At 42.0% G+C, this 13839-nt stretch overlaps 1 protein-coding gene across 1 annotated transcript; it reads right to left on the reverse strand.

The window, feature by feature from the left end:
* Nucleotides 1-4319: 4319 nt before the first annotated feature.
* On the reverse strand, nt 4320-12791 carry LOC119659706 (GTP-binding protein Rheb homolog). The gene is made up of 5 exons (XM_038067959.1): nt 12575-12791; nt 12390-12461; nt 4884-5091; nt 4686-4815; nt 4320-4622 (listed from the first exon to the last, which is right to left on the reverse strand). The coding sequence occupies exons 1-5, from the start codon at nt 12621-12623 to the stop codon at nt 4533-4535; spliced, it is 549 nt and encodes a 182-aa protein (XP_037923887.1). The 5' UTR covers nt 12624-12791; the 3' UTR covers nt 4320-4532.
* Nucleotides 12792-13839: the final 1048 nt, after the last annotated feature.

The raw sequence follows: 13839 nt of genomic DNA on the forward strand, positions 1-13839 counted from the left end.
GTAGAGGGTCTGAGCTTCAAAATGGTATATAGGTTGTGGGGTCTAGGTGCCAGGAAAATTTCTGATTTTTGGAGGAATCTGGGGAAAAACTTTAAACGCTTATATCTCCGTTAATATTGAGAATTTCGCAAAAAGGAGCTTAATTCGTGATCACTACTGTTGGTAGAGGGTCTGAGCTTCACAATGGTATATAGGTTGTGGGGTCTAGGTGCCAGGAAAATTTCTGATTTTTGGAGGAATCTGGGGAAAAACTTTAAACGCTTATATCTCCGTTAATATTGCGAATTTCGCAAAAAGGAGCTTAATTCGTGATCACTACTATTGGTAGAGGGTCTGAGCTTCAAAATGGTATATAGGTTGTGGGGTCTAGGTGCCAGGAAAATTTCTGATTTTTGGAGGAAATCTGGGGAAAAACTTTAAACGCTTATATCTCCGTTAATATTGCGAATTTCGCAAAAAGGAGCTTAATTCGTGATCACTACTATTGGTAGAGGGTCTGAGCTTCAAAATGGTATATAGGTTGTGGGGTCTAGGTGCCAGGAAAATTTCTGATTTTTGGAGAAATCTGGGGAAAAACTTTAAACGCTTATATCTCCGTTAATATTGCGAATTTCGCAAAAAGGAGCTTAATTCGTGATCACTACCATTGGTAGAGGGTCTGAGCTTCAAAATGATATATAGGTTGTGGGGTCTAGGTGCCAGGAAAATTTCTGATTTTTGGAGGAATCTGGGGAATCGCATGGTGATGACAGTGCTTGGCATATACTTAGTATTCACGATGGTTGCTCAACAAATTCTAGGTCTTTCCTTAAAAACTAATAAACAAAGTACACCCCAGTGATATTTTTAATGGCTTTAACATCCTGAAACCTTTTTTGATTTCATGGTCTTTCTAATTTTTTGGAACAGAAAGAAGTTTTTTGGGGCCAGGCCTGGTGAGACGGGAGACTGACGAACATCTCATTTAAAAAATAAAATTTGTCTGTTTTTTTCATTGCAGTTTTAATTTTCATCACATTTTCTGCCGACGGTGGCATCGAACTGGATGTTGGTCGACACATAACAGCGCTACACCCGCCTTCGCTGCTTTGTTTAAAATTTGGAAATGAAGTTATTTCAATACCAAGATCAAGTTGACACTGTTTTGTGCTAGTGTTTTTTTTTGTGCTGCTATATGGGACTAGCACATGGCAAGTGACCTCCACTGTTACTAGGCCCGGGGTGGAAATTATACGGGTCTAAGGCGAAAATTACATGGGCTCTTGTTATTTCCTTATTAAGGTTTTGTGATTAACACTTGGTTTTGGCTTGGCCTACAGGGTTGCTGCCCTCTCTCAGTTTGCTCTGTATAGATGTGATCATGGAGTTGATCGGACCCCAATCCTCCTGACGTGCTAACATTCTCTGCACCAACTTTTCTGGCGCTAGTACCTCCCCTAAAATTTCCTGTAGCTCCCTCCTTTCTTCCTGAGTCTTGAACAATGGGAGAATACGTACTCTGGGTCGTCTGAGACTCTTTCGTAGCTTGGACAATTGGGAGAGGGGTCCAGTTAAAACTTGTAGAAGTCTTGCCGACATCCCCCGTCTCCCGGGAGAAACTGGATAAGATCATAATTGACCTCACCGACCCTTTCCCGAACGTTCTCAATGCTCCTGCCATCTATTTACAGTTCTCTCCATTCGGCGTTCTTCTTCTCCGGTAAAGGGGATATTGAATTCGCATTGTAGTGTTCGTCAACTCATTTGCAGGATGTCAATCGGGATTATTTCCGAGACGACGAATGTAGCATCAGCTGAGACAGGGCAATCCTTCTGTAGAATGCACTCAGCTTATGAGCGTTAGATAAGATCTGTATTGCCAAAGTGGAGCTGCTTAGAGCAAGATCGAGCTCACCACCATAACTACCGTACTTACAAACATACTGAACAGGTTGCTTATAACTGATCCTCGTTTCTATCATCACTCCCAAGTATTTGATGGCTGACTTGATGATATGATTCGCAATTTGAATACGGCCATAATTTCTTTTACGGCGCTTGGTGATGGGTACCGCTTCCGTTTTTTCCTCCGCAAGTGCAAGACAATAACTCTCTAGCTAACCCTTAACATCACTGTTGACTAATATTCTATTTTCGAGATGTTTTGCGACAACAATTAGCGCTATATTTTCGGCGTAAGTTGCCTCGGTGCCATACCAGTGTTTCGTTTTTTTAAATAGCTGTTGACAATGGCAGCGAGATAAGCGGAAATACCATTCTTCGCCAGGGATTTCTGTATTGGATTCAATAGGCCGAATTGAATCCCCTCCCGACCAAGATCACCACCAAGCAGTATTTACCGATACTACCTTACTCGTGAATTACATTTTCGGTCAAGCCAGTTACCAATTTGATAGCATCTGTAGGTGGATGGCTTACTAGACTTAGGCAGCAGTATCAACTTCTGCCGCTTTTATTGTCCTGTACTGAATTTCACGGAGAGCTTAAGTACCTTACTCGGTATATATCCTACTTTACTGCAAATCTCTAGCAGCTCGTCTATAGTGACTGGTGATATTGTCGTCACATTTAAGGACAGTTGAAAGAAGCAGAGCAGAGCTCCCGAAAGAATTCCTTCTTGCTCTGCTAGAGATTGTGGGGGCGTACAGCTTCTCCTTTACAAGTAAGTTTCTATTTTCGCAAATAAGTACTTATTTCGGGAGCCACTTACTCCCTTCTTCGGTGCTTAGTTATTTTTTGAATTCCGATAACCAATCTTCCTGAAAAGTTCCTCAAATAAGATTAACGATTATACCCGAAACTGTTAGTTTCCGCTATCCCAGCTTTTTTCATTGAAATTCCTACTACGGGCCCGGGAGGATTCCACCCTTTCCAGCCCCATCTCATCAGGCCTGACTGCACAAGAGAGCAAAAAAATCGGACAGTATCTGTTTTCAAGCCACAATGCTTGCTACCTGAATTAAAAGGATTAAGGGCCGTGGCTCAAATGCCTATGTTTATATACCCTTTGGAAGCCTACACTTTCAAGACACATTCGATGTATATTTATATTAATATATAAACATAACATATTAAAACAAAGACACTGTGGGGTCTTTTCTGTCAAGTATATTTCGAATACAGAGCTTGGTCGACGCACAAGTCATTTACTCGTGGAAGCAGAAGTGGTAATGGATAGGTCACACCTTAAATAGAGGCGACAGTTTTCATTGAGAGCTATGCCATGCAGTGGAACTCACTCTCCCAAGATGTCCGATAAGTAGGTCGCCTCAAGAACACTGGGCAAGTGCTTGTGTTGAAGCGAATTTCAACGAACCATGAAGGATGGCGCGTAGGCGTGGTTGACACGTCATACCTCACCTAGGAATGAATGGCAAACATATAATAAACAATCTGAGAAAACTGCTGTGCTTGGAAGGAAACCTTTAACAATCTTGCCAACCGTGTTTTCTCACGATATTCAAAAAGTCGCAGCTTTTTGTTCAGACCTCGTAACTACACAATTGAGAGGAAGAAACTGCGTGCATAATTTTATTGTATGAAGTCTGTCTGTATGAAGAATATCAAATATCAGAAGAATGAAATAGCCATACATATCAATTGGAAAAATACACCAACATTTTTATTTAGAAAAATAAAAATATATTTCGTTTTACTTATTATAAATGAACGTTTAACAGGTAAAATAGGCTTGTACATTGCAGTTAAGAGTTAATTTAAGAGAGTGTACAGTATCGTGTTCATTAATGTTCAGAAAAAAAGAAAAGTTTTCCAGTGAAATTATTCAATTCCAATATCAGAGGAATGAAGTATCAATTTTGAGCTAGTTTTGGAAAATTACAGCAAGTTAAAAACTAAAAAGGTTGAGACTAACTTGAACACCGAGACGGTAATTTCGAAGATTTCAACTAGTGTTGTCTATAACTATATCACTTCGTTACTCCGTCGATCTATTCTTAGAAGAAGTACCATTGAATTCTTCCCCCATAAGCGTCTAAAGCTACTTTCATATTTTACTTTTAAGTTGACACCTTTCAAACTATAAACTGTGAAATAAAAATCCGAATATGAATCCAGGCAATGAAGAGCAAAACAATAATAAGTTATTCATATAAAAGTACAAATCTGTAATAGCAATAAAGCATTCTGCCCGTTGACCGTAGAACTGTCTTCGATTGAAGATGAACATGAATTGTTACAGGTTGAAATCCTGGGGATGCACTATTCCTTTCTTTAATGACTTTGTCTTACGAACGGATATTTTCGTTGAATGTGTAAAGAGTCATGCATAGGCAATATACGTTTTCTTGCTAACTTTGTAGGGTGTTCACTAGTTTATTTCTCATCCAAAAATCCAATTCAATCTTCTTCATTAACAAAAAAGGTATCCATCACTAAGACATTAACTTATTCATAGAAAACATTTGTTGCTTTAAATATGCACTTAAAAACGAGAGGAATAATCAAAAACACTTGCATCGTTTCAAATCTAACCACGTCCAACATCACGAGTCTGTCTTTCCTGGATATTTTTATGATATTGTACAGCTGCTCTTTTCTTGCGCATTACCATTATTGCGTTCGATTTGAAGTAGAAGTTGGTGAAATATGTCTGCAACGGACTGTTAGGAGAAAATGTTTGTTAACTTCAATAGACTAAGAACAAGCCAATGTAGGATAAAGACCTCGTTCTGTTTGGCGGATGCTTCTAAAAATGACGCTTTCCATGATTCAGCTAGTTTACGCCCTTCCTCTGTGGACACTGCCCTCTCTTGGTGTAAATCGGTTTTGTTGCCAACCAACACTATAGGTACGCTGAAATACGACAGGTTGCAATATATCTTTCGGTTTATTTTCAGCTGAAATTGCAAAAATTAACTCACTGGGCATTTCCGATGACATCTAATAATTTATCGTAAATAATTTTCACAACTTCAAACGACTTTTGACTTGTAATCGAATATACTAGCACATAACCATGGAAATCCATGCTATATTCTGCTGGAAATATGCTATATTCATCTTGACCCGCGGTATCCACTAGTTTAACTTCATAGTCTTGCGAATTAACTCTTGTCACTTTGGAAAACGCTGAAAGGAAGAAGCACATATTTTTATTAACATTTATATTCAATACATTGTTAACCATTTTCAAATGAAGCAATAAAAATACTATAAATTGCCAATATCTGGGGACAGGTTTATTTCGTTAAGAAGAATTCGCTCATAAATAGAAATAAAATTTATAAGAATGCCAATCGAGCAGCAAAGAAAACGATCGGCGTTAGCCGAGCAACCCATTACAAACACTCAACACTCAACACTCTGGCTTTCTGGTTCTTTATCCCTTGCTATGAATTCTTTTGAACGCATTCTTGACGGCCGTATTGGTAACATCGTTCAAATTAGCGTGAACCAAGCCGGGTTTGTCAAGAACTGCGGTTACTCTCTTACCGTGAGAAGCATAGAGAAGGCGTTTGACCGTGTGCCACAAAAACTAATCTGATATATATTGCGATAACAACCAGTGCCAGAAGAATTCGTGCGTTGGATTAAATTGCTCTATTGCGATGCGAAGAGTAAATTTCGAAATGTGGCAGGTACACCAAAGACAATTCGCGACCAAAACTCTCCGTACTCTTAAAATCTTCTTTTTCTTCAGCCTTTGTCCCGTTCACAAGCGGGGTCGGCTCGTCGTGATCGGTTTCGGCTCTATTGAATGCCTCATCTGGGTGCAATCTCGAGGTTTTTAAATCCCTATCCAGCGTATCAAGCCACCGTTGTTTCGGCCTTCTTTTTGATCGTTTACCATCGACTTCGATGTTCAGACCAATTTTGGCTAGTGAATTCTCGTTAGCACGAATTGCGTGACCATACCATCGAAGACGTCTCTCGCAATTTTTCCACGATTGGCGCAACCACATAACGTTCGCGGATGTGATCAAACCGTGTCACGCCACTAGTCCAATGTAACATCTTCACCTCCATTACCGCAAGACGCCGTTCATTGCCTTTTATACAGTCGGTTACATAAGAGCGTGGTCACTGTTAAATAATAACAACAATTGATTTTTCGAAAATTCGCAAATTTATTGATAATTTGGTCGTCAATACTCAATGCAAATACCTCAGTAGCAAGTCCAATCTCCTGCATTGTCAATTATGGCCTGGCACCGTCGGGGCATACTTTCCACTAGTTTTTCTGCATGTTATACCGGAAAAGACCTCCAAATTTTCCGAATTTGTCGAGAAAGTTGATCTAAATTACATGGCTTGCATCTGCGAAGTTGCATTTTCATCAGAGCCCACACATTTTCCATGGGATTTGCATCCGGTGACTGAGATGGCCAATCTAAAGTGACAACTCCGTTTTGCGCCTTCCAATCGCTACACGCTCGACACCGATGTTTCGGATCGTTGTCCTCTTGAAGGATCCAGCTTTCATTTTTCTTGATATACCATTGCTTAGCAGATGGTAACAAAGCCTTTTGATATATTTTATTCATTTTTTCGGCATTTAAATTCTCGGTAAATAAGAACAAAGTACCGAAACCTTTGTTTGAGAAGCACCCCCGAACATGGACCTTGGCGGGGTGTTTAACAGTCCGTTGAAGCATCCTACTGGTGGAGGTTGTCCAGGCGTGTTTGATGCTCGGAAATGCCCAGAAGGAGGATTCATCAGAAAAAATTACGTTGCTCCAATCGCGGTCCAAGTTTTCCTTCGCCCATTCCACTCGTTTTTCAATGTGTTTTGCACTCAACATTGGTTTTTCCAAAGTACTGCGATATTTCAGTTTATTGGCAAGCAAGTGTCTGCGAATCGTTCCGTAAGATATGTCAACACCTTTTGCTTTCAATTTCACAGCAGCTCCACGTAAAGTCAAAGTTGGATCTTTCGAGAACAATGCGAGAATCTTTTTTTCGTCTTTTTTGAGACTTTGCTTGTACTTCCGCGATCAGAAAAATCATCAACGTTACCGACCTTTTTATAGCGATTTATCCACTTGCTAACGAACTGCTTCGACTTTCCTATATATTTCGCAGCAGCAGTTTGCGTTAATTTGGGTCCTTTTTCATCCAAACATAGAAAAATTGCCTCAAAGCGAGAGGCGTAAACAGCACTCATTTCGAAAAACCACTCAATTGAAGACTAAATTTGACAGAGAGCTGACTTTTTACAAAAAGCATGAAGGACTGAGGTGCCCTCTCTGTCATAGAAAAAGAAGCAGGACGCTCTGATTTTTTATCTACGTGTAACAGTGACCACGCTCTTATGTAACAGACTGTAGTTGGCCAACACTCAGAACCATAGATAGCGACAGGACTGGCGATATTGCGGTAAATTTTATATTCGAGATATTCGTTGACACGTCGATCACAAAGAACACCAGTTGTGGAACGCCCCTTCATCCAGGTTGCGTTAATGCATGAAGCAATTTCATAACGCAGTTCTCCATTGGCTGATAGCGTTGATCTGAGGTATTTAAATCCCTAAGTTCTGAGCAGATCACTGCCGCTGACAGTAATTGGGCCTGTTGCAGGGGGCTCGGTCGTCAAAAACACAGTTTTGTTTAGATTCAATCTGAGACCGTGTTGCATGAGGCAATCATTCCATTTTTGGACAAGTTGCTCGAAATCATTTTTGCTATTAGATGCTAGGAAAACATCATCTGCATAAAGTAGTGTGTAGGGCGCTGGACGTTGGATATCCCGTATGACGGTGTCCATAACAAGAACAAAGAGGAGTGGTGAGAGGGCGCTTCCTTGATGAACACCAACCGAGACACAAAGCGATTTTAATACACCCGCCATACTTCTAACTTTATTTTTCGGATCGTAGTAAATCAATTGAACCCAGCGCACGAGTTCTTCTGGGACTAAGTGTTGTCATAAAGCACACCAGATGAGTTCGTGTGGCACACGGTCAAACGCTTTCTCTAAATCCAGAAATGCAATGTAAAGAGGGCGATGCTTCTCACGGTGTTTCTCCATGAGTAACCACGCAGCGTGTATTGCGTCAGTAGTTCCGCAGATTTTGACAAATCCGGCTTGATTCACGGTTATTTCAACGATTTCGTGAATACGGTTGTCAAGAATGCGTTCATGGTATGGAAAAGTAATCGGATCGGACGGTAATTTGAACATTCTGCTGGACTACCTTTCTTTTTCCATATTGGAACAGTGGTACTTTTTTGTCAGTCAGATGGTGTTCTACCTTCCTGAATAACCCGATTAAAGAATTCACTGAACCACATTGTTGTGCCCCAGCCCTTTGCTTTCCAGAGCTCAGATGCGATGTCGTCAGGTCCTGTGGCTTTTCCCGATTTCATTCGTTTTATTGCTTCCTCGTCTTCAGTTGCGCTGACAGTGAAGCCCATAGTGTTTTACGTAGGCACCTGTCGTGAGACTTAATCCTACGGTCCTCTTAAGACACGGATTGATTTTGTGACCACAATCAGAGCCCCGCTGAGACAAGCAACAACGATACCAGTCTATACCAAGTGCATGGCTTAGCATTCATACTGGTGGATGCAAGAATTACCTAAATCTCTACCAAACTATGGAGTACGTCACCCGTGTTGATACGCAACACCACGTCGAGGCCCGAAGATCTCTTCTCGCTTGAGCATAACCACAACCACCATGAAACTCCCACTAGGGGGGGCCAACCACAAATAACCGAGCTGTCCTCACATACAACAAGAGTTCACCCGAAGTATGTGAGTCCGGGGGCTATCCCGGTTCCCATGGTACCAGTATACCCCTGGTAAGGTTTCGTGACCAATTTGCCACTTCAGATGAGTCCCCGTGCAGACTCGGGTCTAATCGCCCTAATTAGGTCTTTGGAGCATTCGCCTACTGAATCACGGCCGGCAAACCAAAGTGATTACAGTGTCTCCCGGTGCCACCACTATGGAGGTTCTCTTCGACCACTTGGTTTTGGTTTGGCCGATAGGGTTGCCGCCCCATCTTCCTCGCCGCCACCTCTGAGCACCAGTTGCACCGACAGGTGGAACTGGTTCAAATGTCGGGAATAATTGTGAAAGTGGAGGATGAGCAAATTCTTCAGTTCAAATTTGCTCGAAGTATTCTCGTCATCTGTCCGTTGCGGCTCGACAGTTGGTAAGCAAAGTAGCGTTCTTGTCATTAACGCAATAGAAATGTTCGATAACCTGTGTAAGTTCGTTACGGCTTTTAGCAAGTCGATACAGATCCAGTTTATCGAAAAGATTTTTGTAATGGTCCGCTCGGTTGACAGCGACTGCGCTCTGCTTCCCGGTTGGCATTCTTATAAATTTGCCAATTAGCAAGCGTTTTATCGTCGATAAATTGATGATAGAGGCGTTTCTTTTCACGGACCTCATCATTCCAAAGCCAAGTATCCCGGTTGATGTACCGCTTACCCGGCTTGGTGACCCCGAAGGTTACAGAGGCCGCTTTGTGGATCGTTTCTTTCATTTGGTTCCACGATTCTTCCACATTTATAATGTTCGGGAATCGTATAAGTGAGGTCGTTTCTTCTTTCTTCTCACCAAATCGCCACCATATAATGCGCCGCGGGCTAGTGCGTTCCTCACGCTATTTTATCGGTGGCTTAATTCGTAGGACGGCAATCAATGGCCAATGTTGGGGTGCGATGGTCTCATAGGGAAAGGCTTTGCAATCAGTGACAGTGGTAAAATGTCGGCGTTTTATGAGAATATAGTCGATTTGCGTTTTACTGTTCCCACTATAAAATGTAGGAAGATGAGACAATCGTTTGATGAACCATGTATTTATAAGTACAAGGTCATGTGTGTCCGCAAAATCGATTATATGCTCGCCACCCTCATTGCACACTCCGAACCCCTTTCGTCCACGGCACCTGTTACCGTCTGCCTTTTCACCCGCATAACCATTTAGGTCGCCGGCAATGATAATAAAGTCGTCAACAGGCACGTGACAAGTCTTCTCATCGAGAAGTTGTCAGAAGGCATCTTTCTCGGCATCAGGTCAGGTGAAGAAGGGAATAGTGCGATCAGCTGATATAATGGTGAACTTCATTAGCCGATTATCAAATCGTTCGACTTCTTTAATGGCATCACGGAAACCCTCTGATGCCAACACCATATTGAGTGTGTGGGCTACCAAAATAGAGAAGTTTATAGCCATTTTTACCGCGTTCGCGTTCAATGTCGCAGCTTTTGGCACCAGACCATCGGGTTTATTGCAGGGTGCAGATATCAATGCGCCTTTTCCGAAGGGCTCTTTCGAGTTCCTCGGTCTTTCCAGTTAGGGTACCAACATTTAGCGTGCAGATACGTATTTGTTTTGTTCGTTTTCTTCGGACTAACTTGCTTAAGTCCTGACGCCATCCATGCGTCAAGAACCCTTGCCCATTTCTCTGTACTTTTAAAAAAAACTATTAAAAGGAAAGGTTTCCAATTTAACTATAGAAATTTATTTATGTTGTGCTTATTTTTTAATGATTTGTTTTACTTAATTCGAAGCTTTATACACCTCCTTGCATTCTGGGTCCTTTACGCTCCTAAGTCGCGTTTTAAGTTGTGCATGTCTACTTGTTGGGGCAGCCGCTATTTTAAATCCTTTAAGCGCATTACTAATCCTAGGCCCCAACGGGGTATATGTAATGCTCAATTTCACTGTTGCCTTATCATTGGTACTTGGCAACGACGTCAATTGTTTCCTAGTATTGATAGCCTGTCTGTTTTTATTAGGGCGATGTTTAGCATTATATGTACCATGCTGTAGAGGACCCCGAATTTGTACTGGTATGAATGGAAAGAGCTGCTAGGAATGACTCGTTGGGTAGTTGTGGGCTTCCTGAATCTATCGAACTCGAAGTCTTCCCCGTTTCTAATGAATTCCATGTCCAGGAATTTCGGGAAGAATAAAGGTAGGAAACTACGACTTTGAGACCCTTGATAATTTCTCCTATCTAGGGTCGAAAATCACAACCGATAACAGCTACGATGATGAAATCCGCGAGAATATTTCAGCTGACAAAAACTGTTTCGCTCGAAACGTCTCACCATAGGTTCAAAGCTCTTACTGTACAAGACAATGATCTTGTCAGTCCTCATGTATTCCTCGGAGACTTGGGTTCTTCGCAAGAAGAATTGCGAACTCTTGGCTGCATTCGAGAGAAGAATCCTCCGAAGAATTTTGGGCCCCCTGCATGAGGGTGGACGATTCCGTAGCCTACATAATGATGAAATCTATGACGATACCATGACCGTCCGGCGGGTCACTTAATCCGTATGGATGAGGATGATCCAGCCTGGAAAGTCTATGTCTATGTTAGGAGAAGAAGACGAGGCAACCCCTGCCTGAGATGGAGCGATGGCGTAGGTCAGGACGCCAGACAGCTTTTAGGGATATCGAATTGGTGGACCTCGGCGCAAAACCGGAATGTCTGGAGTTCCTTATTAAGGTAGGCCTAGACCGGATACCGGTTGTTGCGCCGTTGTTGACGATGATAAATTTATGCCACTCGGTGTATGCGTGGGATTTCATAGTTCCCATCTGTTCACCAAATTTCGTTTGGATCGGTTTAGCCGTTTTGTAGAATATTCATTCGCAGCTAAGTCGACTGATATCCGATATCCAGACGATTCAAAGCCCACTGCCACCAGTGAGAATGAAAGAATGGCTTCACCACAAAGCAGCAACTCACGACTGAACTCATCGCCATTCTACTGTGAATTACTGCCATTACTGGGTATATCGCGGCAATAGCAATCCTCCTCAATCATAAGCCAAATGAACCGCGTTGCATATAATTGTTGCTTTTACAACTGAGAAGCTAACGAATTACTTCGTGGAGAAAACTGTTGAATACACAGAAGTCTGCTAATGCGAAGCACACGAAGTTGATAAGATAACATTAGAACAAGGTCAGGGTCTGGCCTCAGTCGCGCCAACAATCATATCAAGAGCATGCATGCATTAATTTAGAAACCCGCGTTCTGTTGGGGTTTCCCAAATTGTGCACTCGCCAAGCGTAAATCACCAATTCTGAATCAAGAATATCACAAGCACCTGAAGCAGTGACACTCAGTGGCTTTGCCGACTGAGACGTATTCCCGTCTAACAACTTTTTGGACTTAATAATTTCTTCTATACACGACGAGCACACGCTGCGTAATAAAACTGCGTAGTTTTCTATGTTCTGTAACTTCGAATTCTCGCTCACCACTCAGTTGAAATCACTTTGAAGGTTAAATATCTTTTCACAAAAATTCGACAAATCGTAACTTTTGTTAATGACAGGTTGCTTTCGACAAAGGCTACTTGGGCAGATTCCAGGTAAGCCCAAGTAGAGCCCATACAAGTTAATCAGACAAATGACGATCCGCACATTTTTCTAAGAATCACAAAAAACTTACTGTTCTCGATTGTTGGGTCGTACGAGTCCACAAACTGTCCCTCGACGAATTGTATGCTGAGTGATGATTTACCTGTTATAGACAATTGCTTTATTTGCTGATTGGAACAAACGTCTCAGATAATTGTAGATATTTAATTTCAAAGACTTTTCTAATTAGCAAGGCGTATAGAGCCTGACACTCACCCACGGATCGATATCCCATTACAGCTATTCTTCGCTCTTTCACAGGCATTTTGATATCGTTTTATTATCAATTAACTTTAAAATACTGTGCACTATTACTTGATACTAGTAATAACTAAACGAGTAACTTATTGTTCGCTTGAATTCCCGCTGGCAGTTCAAATAAAGTCTAATTCAGCTCGAGTTGCACGACGCCATTACGGAAAGTCCAATAATAATTAGTGACCTTGCTAATTCAGCTGACTGAAATGTCACAATGGCGTTGTAGGGCCGCTGTAAAGAAATTTGGGCCTGTTCGATTTAGCTGAGACGCAAAATGTATCTAGAAGATTTTTAGTGCCTACAAATATATGTAAATATGTGTAATGCAGAATGATTCAAAACATAATTTATTGAGGATTGAATTCCAATTGGCACCAAGATTTTCTAGTTACTTGTAAGTATAAAAATGAATATTGTTACCATTTAGAGAAAACGAAGTGATGTCACAAAGAGAGTTGCCGGGTCCTTGAAGTCATAACATGCTCCCACTACGTTACTTTTGGTGGTTTTTCATCGATTAACTACTTCCTAGGGGCCAAGCAGCCGACCGAAACACAGGCTAATGCAAAATATAGGCCCCTGGAAGACAGCTTCTCTGCCTCTCCAGTAGCCAAGCTTTTCGTATACCAACACCTTGCTTGGTGATAGCCACACCGTGCACAATGTGACCCTATTATTATTATTTTGTTAAGGGAAAGTCGCACCGCGTCCTTGAAGAACTATTGTGCCCCTTTTACTGGTTATAGTGTACCTGTTGATCATAGTATCTCAAGCAGGCCAGTAACCGTTAGGAACTTTAGTATGTTCCCCACTTCCAGAAGTTTCAGCTTTGCATCTGGTATTAAGTGTTCTCCCAGATGTATCGACCTACTTTGCACAAGTGCTGGACACTGTCCCAGGACGTGCATAGAGGTTTCGTCCTCCTCCTCACAGAACCTGCAGGCAGTGTCCGTAGATATCCCTAGCTTCCCTAGGTGGTAGTTCAGCCGACAATGACCAGTGAGAATTCCCACTAAGATTCGGAGGTTCTTTTTGGTGAGGTTTAAGCAATCCTTTGTGCGCATGGGTTCGTATCCCCCAATAAGCACCCTGGACTGCTCCATCCCTGGTAGGCCCGCCCAATATAGTTCCCTCAACCGTTTTTCTTCGTTTCTTAGATTCATAGCCATGAAACCGTTTCCGATTCCACAGAAGGGTTCTGGCCCGTATAAAGGCATCCCTGC

The sequence above is a fragment of the Hermetia illucens genome, chromosome 6, assembly GCF_905115235.1.
Source record: "Hermetia illucens chromosome 6, iHerIll2.2.curated.20191125, whole genome shotgun sequence".
Classification (NCBI taxonomy): Eukaryota; Metazoa; Arthropoda; class Insecta; order Diptera; family Stratiomyidae; genus Hermetia; species Hermetia illucens.

Bases quoted from the DNA above. Each gene is read 5' to 3' on its own strand.
- LOC119659706 (XM_038067959.1), bottom strand. From the start codon at position 12,623: ATGCCTGTGAAAGAGCGAAGAATAGCTGTAATGGGATATCGATCCGTG. The intron at 5,092-12,389 runs GTAAGTTTTTTG...TCTTCCTTTCAG, and splicing joins CGACCCAACAATCGAGAACA to CGTTTTCCAAAGTGACAAGA. The intron at 4,816-4,883 runs GTGAGTTAATTT...GTCGTATTTCAG, and splicing joins GATGTCATCGGAAATGCCCA to CGTACCTATAGTGTTGGTTG.